Here is a 14,299-nt window from a genome sequence, read left to right as displayed (position 1 = left end):
TATGCGGCGCATGTTGGGCCAGATTCCTGGAGGCAGGGAGCTTGATAATGGGGTGGGAGTGGGGTGGGGGACTTTAATATGGTACTGGATCCAGCATTGGACCGCTCTAGATCCAGGATGGGTAAGAGGCTGGCGGCGGCCAAGGTGTTGAGGGGGTTTATGGACCAGATGGGAGGAGTGGGCCCATGGAGGTTTGTTAGGCCGAGGGCCAGGGAACTCTCTTTTTTTCCCACGTCCATAAAGCCTACTCCCGGATTGACTTCTTCGTTTTGAGCAGGGCGCTGATCCCGAGGGTGGAGGACACGGAGTATTCGGCCATAGCCATCTCAGACCATGCCCCGCACTGGGTGGAGCTCGAGCTAGGGGAGGTGAGGGACCAGCGCCCGCTGTGGCGCCTAGAGGTGGGTTTGCTGTCGGATGAGGAGGTGAGCGGGCGGATCCGGGGGTGCATTGAAAGGTACCGAGAGGTGAACGATAATGGGGAGGTGCAGGTAGGGGTGGTCTGGGAGGCCCTGAAGGCGGTGATTAGGGGAGAGCTAATCTCCTCTAGGGCCTACAAGGAGGGGAAGGAGAGAAGAGAGAGGGAGAGATTGGTGGGGGAGATTTTAAGGGTAGCTAGGGGATATGCAGAGGTCCCGAGGAGGACTATTCGAGGAGCGACGATGCCTCCAGGCCGAGTTTAACCTGTTGACTACCAAGAAGGCGGAGGTGCAGTGGAGGAAGGCGCAAAGGGCGGTGTATGAATACGGGGAGAAGGCTAGCCAGATGCTGGCACACCAGCTTCGGAAGCAGGAGGCGGCGAGGAAGATTGGAGGAGCTAGGGGGGGGAACACGGTGTAGAGTGCGGTGGGAATAAATGGGGTATCTAGAGACTTCTATGAGGGGCTGCATAGGTCTGAGCCCCGATGGAGGAGGGGGGGATGCGTCATTTTCTGGACCGGCTGAGGTTCCCGAGGGTAGAGGAGGGGCAGGTGGCGGGGCTTGGGGCACCGGTAGGTGGCTGGAGGAGCTGACTACGGGCTGGGAGTATGCAGGCGGGGAAGACACCGGGGCCAGATGGGTTCCCAGTGGAATTTTACAGGAAGTATATGGACCTGTTGGGCCCACTACTAGTGAGGACTTTTAATGAGGCGAGGGAGGGGGTGTCCTACCCCCGACGATGTCCAGGGCGCTGATCTCGCTGATCTTGAAGCGGGACAAGGACCCTTTACAGTGTTGTTCATATAGGCCAAAATTTTGGGGCAGTGGAGACGCCATGGGGGGAGGTAGAGGCTTCGGTGTGGTCCCCGATCCGAGAGAACCATCGGTTTGTCCCGGGGAGAATGGATGGGGGGGTTCCTGAGTTGGCACAGGGCAGGTATTAGAAGGATGGGGGACCTGTTTATAGATGGGACGTTTGCGAACCTTGGGGCATTGGAGGAAACATTTGGGCTCCCCCCTGGAAATGCCTTCAGGTACATGCAGGTAAGGGCGTTTGTAAGACGGCAGGTGAGGGAATTTCCGCTGCTGCCAGCACGTAGTATCCAGGATAGGGTGCTCTCGGGGGTGTGGGTTGGAGAAGGCAAGGTCTTGGCGATCTACCAGGAGATGCAGGAGGAGGAGGAGGCCTCGGTGGAGGAGCTGAAAGGTAAATGGGAGGAGGAGCTGGGGGAGGAGATAGACGAGGGTACGTGGGCGGACCCCCTGGGTAGGGTAAATTCTTCCTCCTCTTGCGCCAGGCTTAGCCTGTGTAGCGCAACAATTACTCAAGTCGAGAAGAGATGAAAGATATGTAGAACTCGTTTAGCGATTCTCTGGGGATTTGCCGTCTCGTCGCGAGTCGGTGGCGTGCGTTCACGGGTACCGTACTACCCCTAATACATACCACCACAGCCTGATACAATTTAAGGTTCTGCACAGGGCGCAAATTACTGGGGCAAGGCTGAGTCATTTTTTTGGAGTGGAGGACAGGTGTGTGAGGTGTTCGGGGAGCCCAGCAAATCATGCCCACATGTTCTGGGCATGCCCAGCGCTGGATGGGTTCTGGAGGGGCGTTGCGAGGACGGTGTCTAAGGTGGTAAACACCCGGGTTAAGCCGAGTTGGGGGCTCGCACTATTTGGGGTATCGGACGAGCCGGGAGTGCAGGAGGCGAAAGAGGCCGGTATTCTGGCCTTTGCGTCCCTGGTAGCCCGGCGGAGGATTCTGCTACAGTGGAAAGATGCGAGGCCCCCAAGCGTGGAAGCCTGGATCAGCGACATGGCAGGGTTCATTAAATTGGAGGGTAAAATTTGCCTTAAGAGGATCTGTGCAAGGGGTCTTCAGGCGGTCGCAACCGTTCCTAGACTTTCTAGCGGAGCGTTAGGAGGTGGTCAGCAGCAGCAGCAACCCAGGGGAGGAGGGGGGGGATACTTTGTGTTTACTACTGTGCTTATTATCGTTTAATGGGGGGCTTGTATATTGGGGGAATACGTGACATAGTTATAAGATGTTTATTTATGTGTTCTTTCTTTTTTCTTATTTCTGTAAGGGGGGGGGTTTGTTGAAAATATGTAAAAATTTGAATTAAAACCCCCTCCCACGCATATCCAACATGGTCAATCAGATTGCACAGTATCTAGTCTTCTCCACAGTTGACTTGAAGTCCGCCTATCACCAGCTCCCCGTCCGCCTGGAGGACCGCCTCTGCATTCGAAGCAGATGGCCGCCTCTTTCAGTTCCTCAGGGTTCCCTTCGGCGTCACCAATGCGGTCTCGGTCTTCCATCGAGAGATGGACCGCACCGAATGGTTGACCAGTACGGGCTGCGGGCCACGTTCCCGTACCTAGACAATGTCACCATCTGCAGCCACGACCAGCAGGACCACGACGCGAATCTCCAGAAATTCCTCCATACCGCCAAATTCCTTAACCTCACCTACAATAAGGAGAAATGCGTTGTCCGCTCCACCTGCTGAGCTATTCTTGGCTACGTTGTGGAAAATGGAGTCCCGACCTCATGCGCCCCCTCCTGGAACTCCCCCTCCCCCACTGCCCTAAGGCCCTGAAACAATGTCAGAGGTTCTTCTCATATTACGCCCAGTGGGTCCCTAATTATGCGGACAAGGCCCGCCCACTCATCAAGTCCACAGTTTTTCCCCTGACGGCTGAGGCCTGCCGGGCCTTCAACCACATCAAGGCGGACATCGGCAAAGCCACGATGCACGCGGTCGACAGGACCCTCCCCTTTCAGGTGGAGAGCGATGCATCGGACGTGGCTCCGGCCGCCACCCTCAACCAGGCGGGCAGACCCGTGGCTTTCTTCTCCCGCATCCTTCATGCCTCTGAAATTCGGCACCCCTCTGTCGAAAAGGAGGCCCAAGCCATTATAGAAGCTGCGCGACATTGGCGGCAATACCTGACGGCAGGAGATTCACTCTCCTCACTGACCAACGGTCGGTTGCCTTCATGTTTAGCAATACACAGCGGGGCAAGATCAAGAACGACAAGATCTTGAGGTGGAGGATCGAGCTCTCCACCTATAACTACGAGATCTTCTATCGCCCGGGGAAGCTCAATGAACCCCCAGATGCCCTATCCCGCAGTACATGTGCCAGCGCACAAGTGGACCGACTCCAGGCTCTCCGCAATGATCGCTGCCACACGGTTCTTCCATTTTATCAGGCCCGCAACCTGCCCTACTCCATCGAGGAGGTCAGGACCGTGGCCAGGGACTGCCAAGTCTGCGCGGAGTGCAAGCCGCACTTCTACCGGCCAGACAGTGCGCATCTGGTGAAGGCCTCCCATCCCTTTGAGCGCCTCAGCATTGACTTCAAAGGGCCCCTCCCCTCCACTGACCGTAACATGTACTTTCTCAATATCATTGATGAGTACTCCCGTTTCCCATTCGCCATCCCATGCCCCGGCATGACGTCTACCAAGGTCATCAAGGCCCCACACACCATCTTCTCCTTGTTCAGTTTCCCCACCTACATCCATAGCGATCGGGGATCCTCCTTCATGAGTGATGAGCTGCGTCAGTCCCTGCTCAGCAAGGGCATCGCCTCGAGCAGGACGACCAGCTACAACCCCCAGGGAAACGGGCAGGTGGAGAGGGAGAACGCAACGGTCTGGAAGGCCGTCCTGCTGGCCCTTTGGTCTAGGAATCTCCCGGTCTCCCGCTGGCAGGAGGTCCTCCCCGATGCGCTTAACTCCATCCGGTTGCTCCTGTGCACTGCTACTAATAAGACCCCTCACGAACATGTGTTTGCCTTCCCTAGGAAGTCCACCTCCGGGGTCTCTCCCCCAACCTGGCTGACAGTTCCTGAGCCCGTCCTCCTCCGGAAGCATGCGAGGAGTCATAAATCGGATTCCTTTGTAGAAAAAGTCTTCCTCCTCCATGCAAATCCACAATACGCCTACATGGCACACCATGACGGGCGACAGGGCACAGTCTCCCTCCGGACCTGGCACCCGCTGGGTCCCCACCCACAACCACCAGCACCTCCGACCCGGTACCGTCCCCTCCCCCTCTGGTTGCCTTCCCCGCCCCTGCGCCGTTCACCCTCCCACCAGCGACCCTCACCGCAGCCCCCACCCCAGCAGCATCCGTCCCCTCACCGGATCCACTACTGGGTGAAGTAGGCTCCCGGAGTCGCAGGTACCCACATCGGCGCCCACACCACAACCAGGACTGAGGCGATCGTGGAGGAGGGTCACAGCCCCCGACAGACTCAATCTGTAACGTGGTTTTTCACCCCCGCTGGACTTTTTTTAAACAGGGGGTGAATGTGGTAAACACCACTGGTCACACACTACGTGTATTACGGTACTGCCACTGTACTACAGTTAACACAGTAAATCCCAGCCTGCTGGCTCCTTCCAACTGGCGCTGTATAAAAGTGTACGCTCTCCTGCGTTGCTTCCATTCTGGTTCCAGCTGCAGGAGGCTCAACATCTAGTGCAGTAAAGCCTCAATAGTTTCACCATTTCGTCTCGTGGTCATTGATGGTACATATCAGGTATCTGGTGGCTTGGAGAGACAGACAGATTGCAATGGTTGGTTCACTAACTAGTTTGTTAGGCCTGAAGGAAACACTGTTGCTCCTTCTGACCCAAAAGCAGCCATGGAAAATCCCCCAGCTCATGGATCCTGCCTTTCTTTATCTCCTTTTAGCTGCTGAGTTCCCTGAGGCCAGGGCAACCCTGTGGTTAAAAATAGAATGACTGTTAAAATGAAGGCAGCCTCATTATAATATTTAAATGATCAAACCCATGAGCAGGTGGCTCGCATATCCCTTGTGCTATCTCTGTTAAAATCAAGAGAGATTTAAATGGATTGAGTTTCAGTTACAGCTTTTTTGCATTTTAACCTCCCCAAGTCACCTGTTTTTGGGAGTTTAAATTCAGTGTAGTGATTGGATAATTTTTGGATTAGTGCAGTAACGTTTCAGAATATCTGCATCAAATTGTTCATTCTCCTGGATTACATCCTGTTTTGTGGTTCTAAATTGAACACCAAAAATGTGCAATAAATGCTGAGGTTATTTTCCCAATACAACATAGGCTCAAATAAAGTCTGGTTTATTTATGCACATGCGGCATTTCAAATAAGTAAGCAGTAACAGTTAAGATGGCCAGAAGGTACCAATATGAATGAATTTGTCTTGCAAATAAATTGTAAATTTTAATACTCCATGGAGGGATTCTCCGATTGGCGAAATCGTGTTCGGCGACCGACCAGAGAATCTACGTTTACGCTGGAATCGGGGATGGTGCCGTTTTTCCGATGCTCCACTCCCTCAAAAATCGGGGTACTCCACACCTTATTGATGGCCTCAGGGCATCACCCGAGGCCCTCCCCCGATGTTCTGCCCAGATGGGCCGAGTCCCCGACGGCGTGCGGCGTGTGTCCTCACAACGTTCGGGGATCTCACGTGGCGGCGCCGCCACAATCGAGGGGGGGGGGGACGGACCCATTCCACTGGCAGGGGGGGATTCGGCGGGGACTGGTGGGGGGTTGTCTGGGAGTGGTGAGAGGGGTTACAGGGGGGCAGTTTTTGGCGGGCCACCGCCGTGCACATGCGCAGCCACGGACCTGCCCATTCTGCGGCCGTATCTGCAGGTGAAGCCGGAGGCTTTACGCGGCGCGGCTGCTAGCCCCCCACCGGGCAGAGGATTGGTGCGGGGGCGGCAACGACGTTCTGGTCGTAAGACCAGATGAATCCCGCGGACACAGCCGCAGAGTCGGAGAATTCAGCCCCATGTGTCTATTCAAACACCAGATAGTTAATTACTTTATAATTTCTTCTGGCAGTTTAGTTTCTGCTTTTGTTTCCTCTATTTTACTTAAGCTCAGTAAGAAGTCTTACAACACCAGGTTAAAGTCCAACAGGTTTGTTTCAAACACTAGCTTTCGGAGCACTGCTCCTTCCTCAGGTCAGCTCATCGGGTCGCTCATTGCCTGCAACCGCCGACAGCCAGCCTCGGTCACGATTGACCAGTCTCGACTGCACAACCTCGCGACCGCTTCGACAAGGGTGAAGGTCAACGGGCACGAGATATCCTACCTTCTGGACTTCGGGAGCACTGAGAGCTTCATCCAACCCAATACGGTAAGGTGCTGCTCCCTCGCGGTACACCCCGCTAATCAAAGAATCTCCCTGGCCTCCGGATCCCACTCCGTGGCGATCCGGGGGTACTGCATCGCCACCCTCACCGTCCAGGACGTAGAGTTCAGCGGCTTCCGGCTCTACGTCCTCCCCAACCTCTGCGCTGCCTTGCTACTCGGCCTGGACTTCCAGTGCAACCTCCAGAGCCTAACCCTGAAATTTGGCGGGCCCCTACCACCCCTTACTGTTTGCGGCATCGCGACCCTTAAGGTCGACCCACCTTCCTTTTTTAAAACCTCACCCTGGATTGCAAACCCATCGCCACCAGGAACAGACGGTACAGCGCCCAGGACAGGACCTTCATCAGGTCTGAGGTCCAGCGGATGCACCAGCGGCTGCTGCGGGAAGGTATCATCGGGGCCAGCAACAGCCCCTGGAGAGCCCAAGTGGTAGTGGTGAAAACCGGGGAGAAAAACAGGATGGTCGCTGACTACAGTCAGACCATCAATCGGTACACGCAGCTCGATGCGTACCCCCTCCCACGCATATCTGATATGGTCAATCAGATTGCACAGTACCGGGTCTCCTCGACAGTGGACCTGAAATATGCCTACCACCAGCTCCCCATCCGTAAGGCGGACCGTCCATACACTGCGTTTGAAGCAGACGGCCGCCTTTACCATTTCCTTAGGGTTCCCTTCGGCGTCACCAACGGGGTCTCGGTCTTCCAACGGGAGATGAACCGAATGGTTGACCGGTATGGGCTGCGGGCCACTTTCCCGTGCCTGGATTACATCACCACCTGCGGCACGACCAGCAGGATCACGACGCTAACCTTTCCAAATTTCTCCACACCGCCACACTCCTCAACCTAACGTACAACAAGGAGAAGTGTGTGTTCAGCACGAACCAATTAGCCATCCTCGGCTATGTGGTTCAGAACAGAGTTCTAGGGCCCGACCCCGACCGCATGCTCCCCCTCATGGAACTCCCCCTCCCCCACTGCCCCAAGGTCCTCAAACGATGCCTGGGGTTCTTTTTGTACTACGCCCAGTGGGTCCCAAACTATGCGGCCAAGGCCCGCCCACTCATTCAATCCACTGCTTTCCCACTGACGGCCGAGGCTCACCAGGCCTTTAACCGTATCAAGGCCGACATCGCCAAGGCCGAGATGCACGCGGTCGACGAGACGCTCCCCTTCCAAGTCGAGAGCGATGCATCAGACGTCGCTCTGGCCGCCACCCTCAACCAGGCAGGCAGGCCCGTGACATTCTTTTCCCGCACACTCCATACCTCCGAAATTCGTCACTCCTCCGTCGAAAAGGAGGCCCAAGCGATCGTTGAAGCTGTGCGACATTGGGGGCATTACCTGGCCGGCAGGAGATTCACTCTCCTCACTGACCAACGGTCGGTTGCCTTCATATTTAACAACACACAGCGGGGTAAGATCAAAACTGATAAAATCTTGAGGTGGCGGATTGAGCTCTCCACCTACAATTCTGAGATTTTGTATCGCCCCGGTAAGCTCAACGAGACCCCGATGACCTGTCCTGAGTTACATGCCGGACCCTGAACGATGATCTCTGTCACCCAGGAGTCACCCACTTGTACCACTTCATTAAGGCCTGCAATCTGCCCTACTCCATCAAGGAAGTCAGGGCTATCACCAGAGACTACCAGGTCTGCGCGGAGTGTAAGCCGCACTTCTACCGGCAAGACTGTGCGCGCCTGGTGAAGGCCTCCCGCCCTTTGAACGCCACAGCGTAGACTTCATAGGGCCCCTCCCCTCCACCGACCGCAACACCTACTTTCTTAATATGGTCGACGAGTATTCCCGATTCCCTTTCGCTGTCCCATGCCCCGATATGAAGCCTGCCACCGTCATCAAAGCCCTCAACACCATCTTCGCTCTGTTCGGTTCCCCGGCCTACGTCCACAGCGACCGGAGATCCTCATTTCTGAGCGATGAACTGCGCCAGTACCTGCTCAACAGGGGCATTGCCTCGAGCAGGACGAGCAGCTACAACCCCAAGGGAAACGGGCAGGTGGAGCGGGAGAATGGGACGGTCTGGAGAGCCTTCAAGCTGGCCCTACGGTCCAGAACTCTCCCTGCCTCCCGCTGGCAGGAGGTCCTCCCCGACGCACTTCATTCCATTCGGTCACTCCTGTGCACCGCGATTAATGAAACCCCCATGAACGTCTCTTTGCCTTCCCCAGGAAGTCCACCTCCGGGGTTTTGCTCCCAACATGGCTGTTCTCCTGCGCAAGCACGTGCGGCTCCACAAGGCGGACCCGTTGGTTGAGATGGTACAGCTACTCCGTGCAGACCCGCAGTACACCTACGTAGCGTACCCCGACGGCGGCCAAGACACAGTCTCCCTCAGGGACCTGGCACCAACTGGGTCCCCACACACTGCCCCGGTACCACCCTCCCTCCCCCCAGCGCACCCCACCGCAGCCCCCACTCCAGGACAACCCGTCCTCCCCTTGCTCCCACCCGGGGATGAAGAGGATTTTGACATGCTCCCGGAGTCACCGAAGACCAAGCCGACGCCTGAGTCGCCACCAGCGCTGCGGCTCTCTCAACGACAGATCAAGGTGCCCAATTGTCTAAATTTGCAACCTTCTCTGTAATTTTAAAACCAATCTGTATGTATATAGTTTTCCACCACCCCCGCTGGACTCATTTTTAACAGGGGGTGAATGTGGTAGTCACCACTGTTGTATTATATTGTATATATGGGTATTATGGTAAGGCCCCTGTACTACAGGTACGGGGGTAGATCCCTGCCTGCTGGCTCCGCCCAGGAGGCGGAGTATAAATGTGTATGCTCTCCGACCAGCAGCCATTTCGTCAGCTGCTGTAAGAGGCGACACATCTCTGTGTAATAAATCCTCGATTACATTCTACTCTCGTCTCGTTGTAATTGATAGTGCATCAATGTTCTTTAAAATATTAGTTTGGGGTCCTACGCCAGTTGTAGCGCCCTGTGTTGTGTGTACCTATGGTGAGATATGTTCTGTCCAAACTTTATCTATTGGTACAAAATGTCAAACGGCATAACCAGCAGCTTTTAAAGGGCAAGCTTGAGGCTGCTTCAGCAAATGGAGCATTATTTTTAGAATGGGTTTTGTGGGATCAAGTGCTCCTTCTAACTCCACAAAAAAACCTTCAGACCAGTGCCAGCTAATCAATAACTGCACCACGAACAAGTCATTAAATTCTTTAACCTCTTCTACCACCCAGCGAGTTATTGGCAGTTTGCCCAACATATTTAAGTAATCGCTGACCATGAAAATGATCTGGGCCTCATGATGTAATGTAGACCCTGACAAAGCAGTGTAGAGCCTACAATTGTAGTGTAGGCCCTGTCACTGCCCACCCAATGTCTGCCCTTGTGAAAATCACCCCATTCGCTATGTTCCTATTTTTCTCTTGCTCTCTTGTCTTTTGTTTTCCTGATTTTACTCGTTAATGCTTAATTGTGCGTTTACTTTTTTAAAATTCCTTTCTATCTTTTGGCTCTACCGTGTGTCAACTCCAATGCCTATCTTCAGCCATAGAGTCTTTGGTCAGGACCGTGCCAGGTTTTGTGATACGCCAATAATAGAGGCTGTTGCTCTCACTGATGCTGCATTACTGATTTAAATTTGTATTTCCGTCAGAACATGTAGAACCTGAACATGTTGTGCCATTTCTTTGGAGTGAAAAGCTGCAGATTTATGACCATGGTTCAATAAGATATGAGGTTCCAATCAGGGGGAAGTGCTGAATGCAGGGAAGGAAATGCACCAAGAAATGAATGAGGCCTCACATCTCCTCATATCTTTTGATTGTTGAGTTTGAATTGACAATGGCAGAGGCCTGGAATTAAGCAGGTAGATTGCTGGTCCACTTGGAATGAGGTATATATTTTTTCATTTATTCATTCTTGGGATGTGGACATCACTTTTGCCCATCCCTAATTGCCTAATCGACGCTATGATCAAGAAAGCACAACAGCGCCTATACTTCCTCAGGGAACTAAGGAAATTTGGCATGTCCATATTGACTCTTACCAATTTTTACGTACGCACCACAGAAAGCATCCTATCTAGCTGCATCACCGCCTGGCATGGCAACTGCTCAGCCCAAGACAGCCCAAGAGAGTCGTGAACACAGCCCAGTCCATCACACAAATCCACCTCCCACCCATTGACTCTGTCTACACCTCCCACTGCCTTGGGAAAGCGGGCGGGATAATCAAAGAATTTTCCCACCCGGGCTACTCTCTCTCTTCCAACCTCTTCCACCGGGCAGGAGAAACAAAAGTGTGAGAACACGCACTAACAGATTCAAAAACAGCTTCTTCCCCGCTGTTACCAGACTCCTGAATGACTCTCTTATGGACTGAACTGATCTTTTCACACACCTTTTCTCCCGAGTAGTACTAAACCTGATGCCTGTGTCTATGTATTATGTATTTATGTATGTCCTATGTTTTTTCATGTATGGAATGATCTGTCAAGATTGTACGTAGAATAATACTTTTCACTGTACCTCGGTACACTTGACAATAAATCAAATCCAATCCAATCCCTTTAACTGAATGGCTTACTCAGCCATTGTGTGTCTGGAGTCTCATGTAGGCTAGACCAGGTAAGGATGGCAGATTTCCTCCCCTTTAGGACACCAGTGAACCAGATGGTTTTTTACGACAAGTAACAATAGTTTTGTGGTCACCTTGACTGAGAACAGCTTTATATTCCAGATTTATTAATTTAATTCAACTTCTACCAGCTGCAATAGTGGTATTTGAAAATGCCGAAACCTTTGCATCGAAGAAAAAAGTCAAAAATAATGTTTGTGTATGTTTTTTCTGCATTCCTTATGTAGGGGTAACTTTCAAATGACTAAGGTTTAGCTAGAAAAAGGCTGACCAGCGAGCAAGACAGTTCACGTGTTTGAGTCTCCGTCTGCTGCACTGAAGTATTACAGGGACAAAGGGACGGGTGTAATTCTTTCAACCATTTGAGCCTGTTCCCTCATTCGGTTAGATTATGGCTGATCTGTATCTCCACTTCATTTACCTTCCTTTATTTCATACTGCTGAGATTTGACAAAATAGCAAGCTTTTGACTCTGTTTTGTTCATTGCAGCCTTACCCACAAGGGATGATGCCCAGAATGTTTAAAGCTTTAGTTGGAAAAGGACATCCAGAATTTTCATCAAATCGACAGCAGGATGCACTAGAATTCTTCTTGCACTTTATCAACCTTGTAACCGTAAGTCACGAACTGGCAACAATAACTTGTCCTTTCCTCAGTTTCAAACATTGATCTAGGAGGTTTGGTGTGGCTGCTCATAGCTCTCTTCCTGGTGGATAGCTCCATTACACATAGAAATAATAGAATGCATTGCTGGGCAACTTATAATGTCAATGATACAAAAGCAAAATATTGCGGATGCTGGAAATCTGGAATAAAAACAGATAATGCTGGAAAAACCTAGCAGGTCTGACAGCATCTGTGGAGAGAAAAACAGAGTTAACATGACTTGTTCATGTTAACATGACTTGAACAAGTTCACATGACTTGTTCAGAACAAATGATGTCAACTTTATCTGTAACGTACTGCTGCTTTCAGTTCAGTTTCCTCGCAGTGATTCAATCTTGAATGGTTATTCCGTTAAATCTCCCAGAAACTAAAGCTTGCCAAGAACAAACTTCCAATCTCATATAAAGTATGGTTTATCAGATCCACATTTTTCAAATTGGGATATTGTAATTTTCCAACCTTTCTTGGAAAAACATTCAGAAGAAAAACATTTTGATTTGAAATTAACCTTCAAAGTATGCCCTTGATTTTGGACACAACATGTAATTGAATTGAATTGAATTGAATTGAAATGGGACAAACTACTTGGAGGTGTGCTCTGTATACCACCTTCAGCTGTATCAGCCCCAACCTCGCGCACGAGGTGGAGGCATTCACTCTCGGGAGCACCTCACACCAGAACCCCTCCTCCATACCCTCTCCCAACTCTTCCTCACACTTTGCTTTGATCCCTTCCAGTGGTGCCTTCTCCTCTTCCAAAATAGCTCTGTAAACTGCTGACACTACCCCCTTCTCCAGTCCTCCTGTCGTCAGCACCTCCTCCAGCAATGTGGAGGCCGGCTCCACCGGGAAGCTCTGGATCTCCTTTCTGGCAAAATCTCGAACCTGTATGTATATAAACATTTCCCCCTGCTCCAGCCCATACTTCGCTTCCAGCTCTTTCAGACCTGCAAACCGACCCCTAAGAACCAAATCTTTTAGTGTCTTAATCCCCTTCTCCTCCCATTTCCGAAAATTTCCATCCCACCTCCCTGGCTCAAATCTGTGGTTCCCCCGAATTGGCATGTCCCTTGACCCTGCCCCCAACCCGAAGTGTTGGCGAAACTGCCTCCAAATTCTCAATGAAGCTATTATTACCGGACTCCCTGTGTACATCTCCGGGGCTATCGGGAGCGGAGCTGTTGCTAGTGCTTTCAATCCCGACCCCCTGCACAAACTCTCCTCCATTCGACCCACTTGGAATCAACCCCTCTGACCCAGCTCCGCACCTTCTCCACATTCGCCGCCTAGTAATAATACATCAGGTTCAGAAGACCCAAACCCCCTGCCTGCCTTCCCCTCTGTAGCAGCACCTTTCTAACTCTGGCACCTTCCCTCCCCGTACGAACAAAGTAATCTTTCCTTCAATCTTTCTGAAAAAAGCCTTTGGCAGGAAAATCGGTAGACATTGAAAAATAAACAGAAATCGCGGCAGCACGTTCATTTTAACCGCCTGTACCCGACCCGCCAGTGATAGAGGGAGACCATCCCACCTTGCCAGATCAGCTTTCACTCTCCCCACCAAACTAGAAATGTTGTACCTGCGAAGCCCCCCCCCACCCACGGGCAACCTGCACCCACAGATACCTAAAGTGAGTCCCTGCCCTACGGAATGGCAGCCCCCCCCCCCCCCCACCCCTGCCCCCACCCCCGGTCAAGACACCACAAAATACTCACTCTTGTCTAGATTCAGCTTGTACCCCGTGAAAGACCCGAACACTCGAAGCAGCTCCAATATTCCCCCTATCGACACACTCGGTTCCGACACGTATAACAGCAAATCATCGGCATATAAGGACACCCTATGCTCTATTACCCCACCCCCCCACTATTCCTTTCCATACCCCCGAACTTCTTAATGCGATGGCCTACGGCTCAATGGCGCGTCCAAACAGCAGGGGGGACATAGGACATCCCTGCCTAGTCCCACGGTGGAGAGAAAAGTATCTCGAGCTGATGTTGTTTGTGCGGACACTCGCCCTCGGCTCCTTATATAGTAGCTTTACCCAGTTCACAAATCTTGGTCCAATCCCAAACCGCTCCAGAACTGCCATCAAATACCCCCATTCTACCCGGTCAAACGCCTTCTCAGCGTCCAGTGCCACAATCACCTCTGTTTCCTTCCCCTCTGCCGGTGCCATAACGGCGTTGAATACCCTCCTAAAGTTTGAAAAGAGCTGCCTCCCTCTCACGAACCCCGTCTGATCTTCACCTATTGACTTCGGGAGGCACTCCTCCAGCCTCCCCGCCAGTACCTTCGCCAATACTTTTGCGTCCACATTCAGAAACGATATGGGCCTATACGACCCACACTCCGTCGGATCCGTAACTTTTTTTAGCAACAGGGAAATCGATGCCTGCCCCAAAGTTCGTGGTA

At 52.3% G+C, this 14,299-nt stretch overlaps 1 protein-coding gene across 1 annotated transcript in view; it reads left to right on the top strand.

The window, feature by feature from the left end:
• Positions 1 to 14,299, top strand: part of LOC140389809 (ubiquitin carboxyl-terminal hydrolase 13-like) — a 194,329-nt gene that overhangs the window by 101,490 nt on the left and 78,540 nt on the right. The window contains exon 11 of the mRNA XM_072474348.1: positions 11,706 to 11,831. Coding sequence (XP_072330449.1) covers positions 11,706 to 11,831 — 126 coding nt within the window. The remainder of the gene's footprint in view (positions 1 to 11,705; positions 11,832 to 14,299) is intronic.

This window comes from Scyliorhinus torazame, chromosome 14, assembly GCF_047496885.1.
Source record: "Scyliorhinus torazame isolate Kashiwa2021f chromosome 14, sScyTor2.1, whole genome shotgun sequence".
Taxonomy (NCBI): Eukaryota; Metazoa; Chordata; class Chondrichthyes; order Carcharhiniformes; family Scyliorhinidae; genus Scyliorhinus; species Scyliorhinus torazame.
This window is presented reverse-complemented; position numbering and strand designations above follow the sequence as displayed.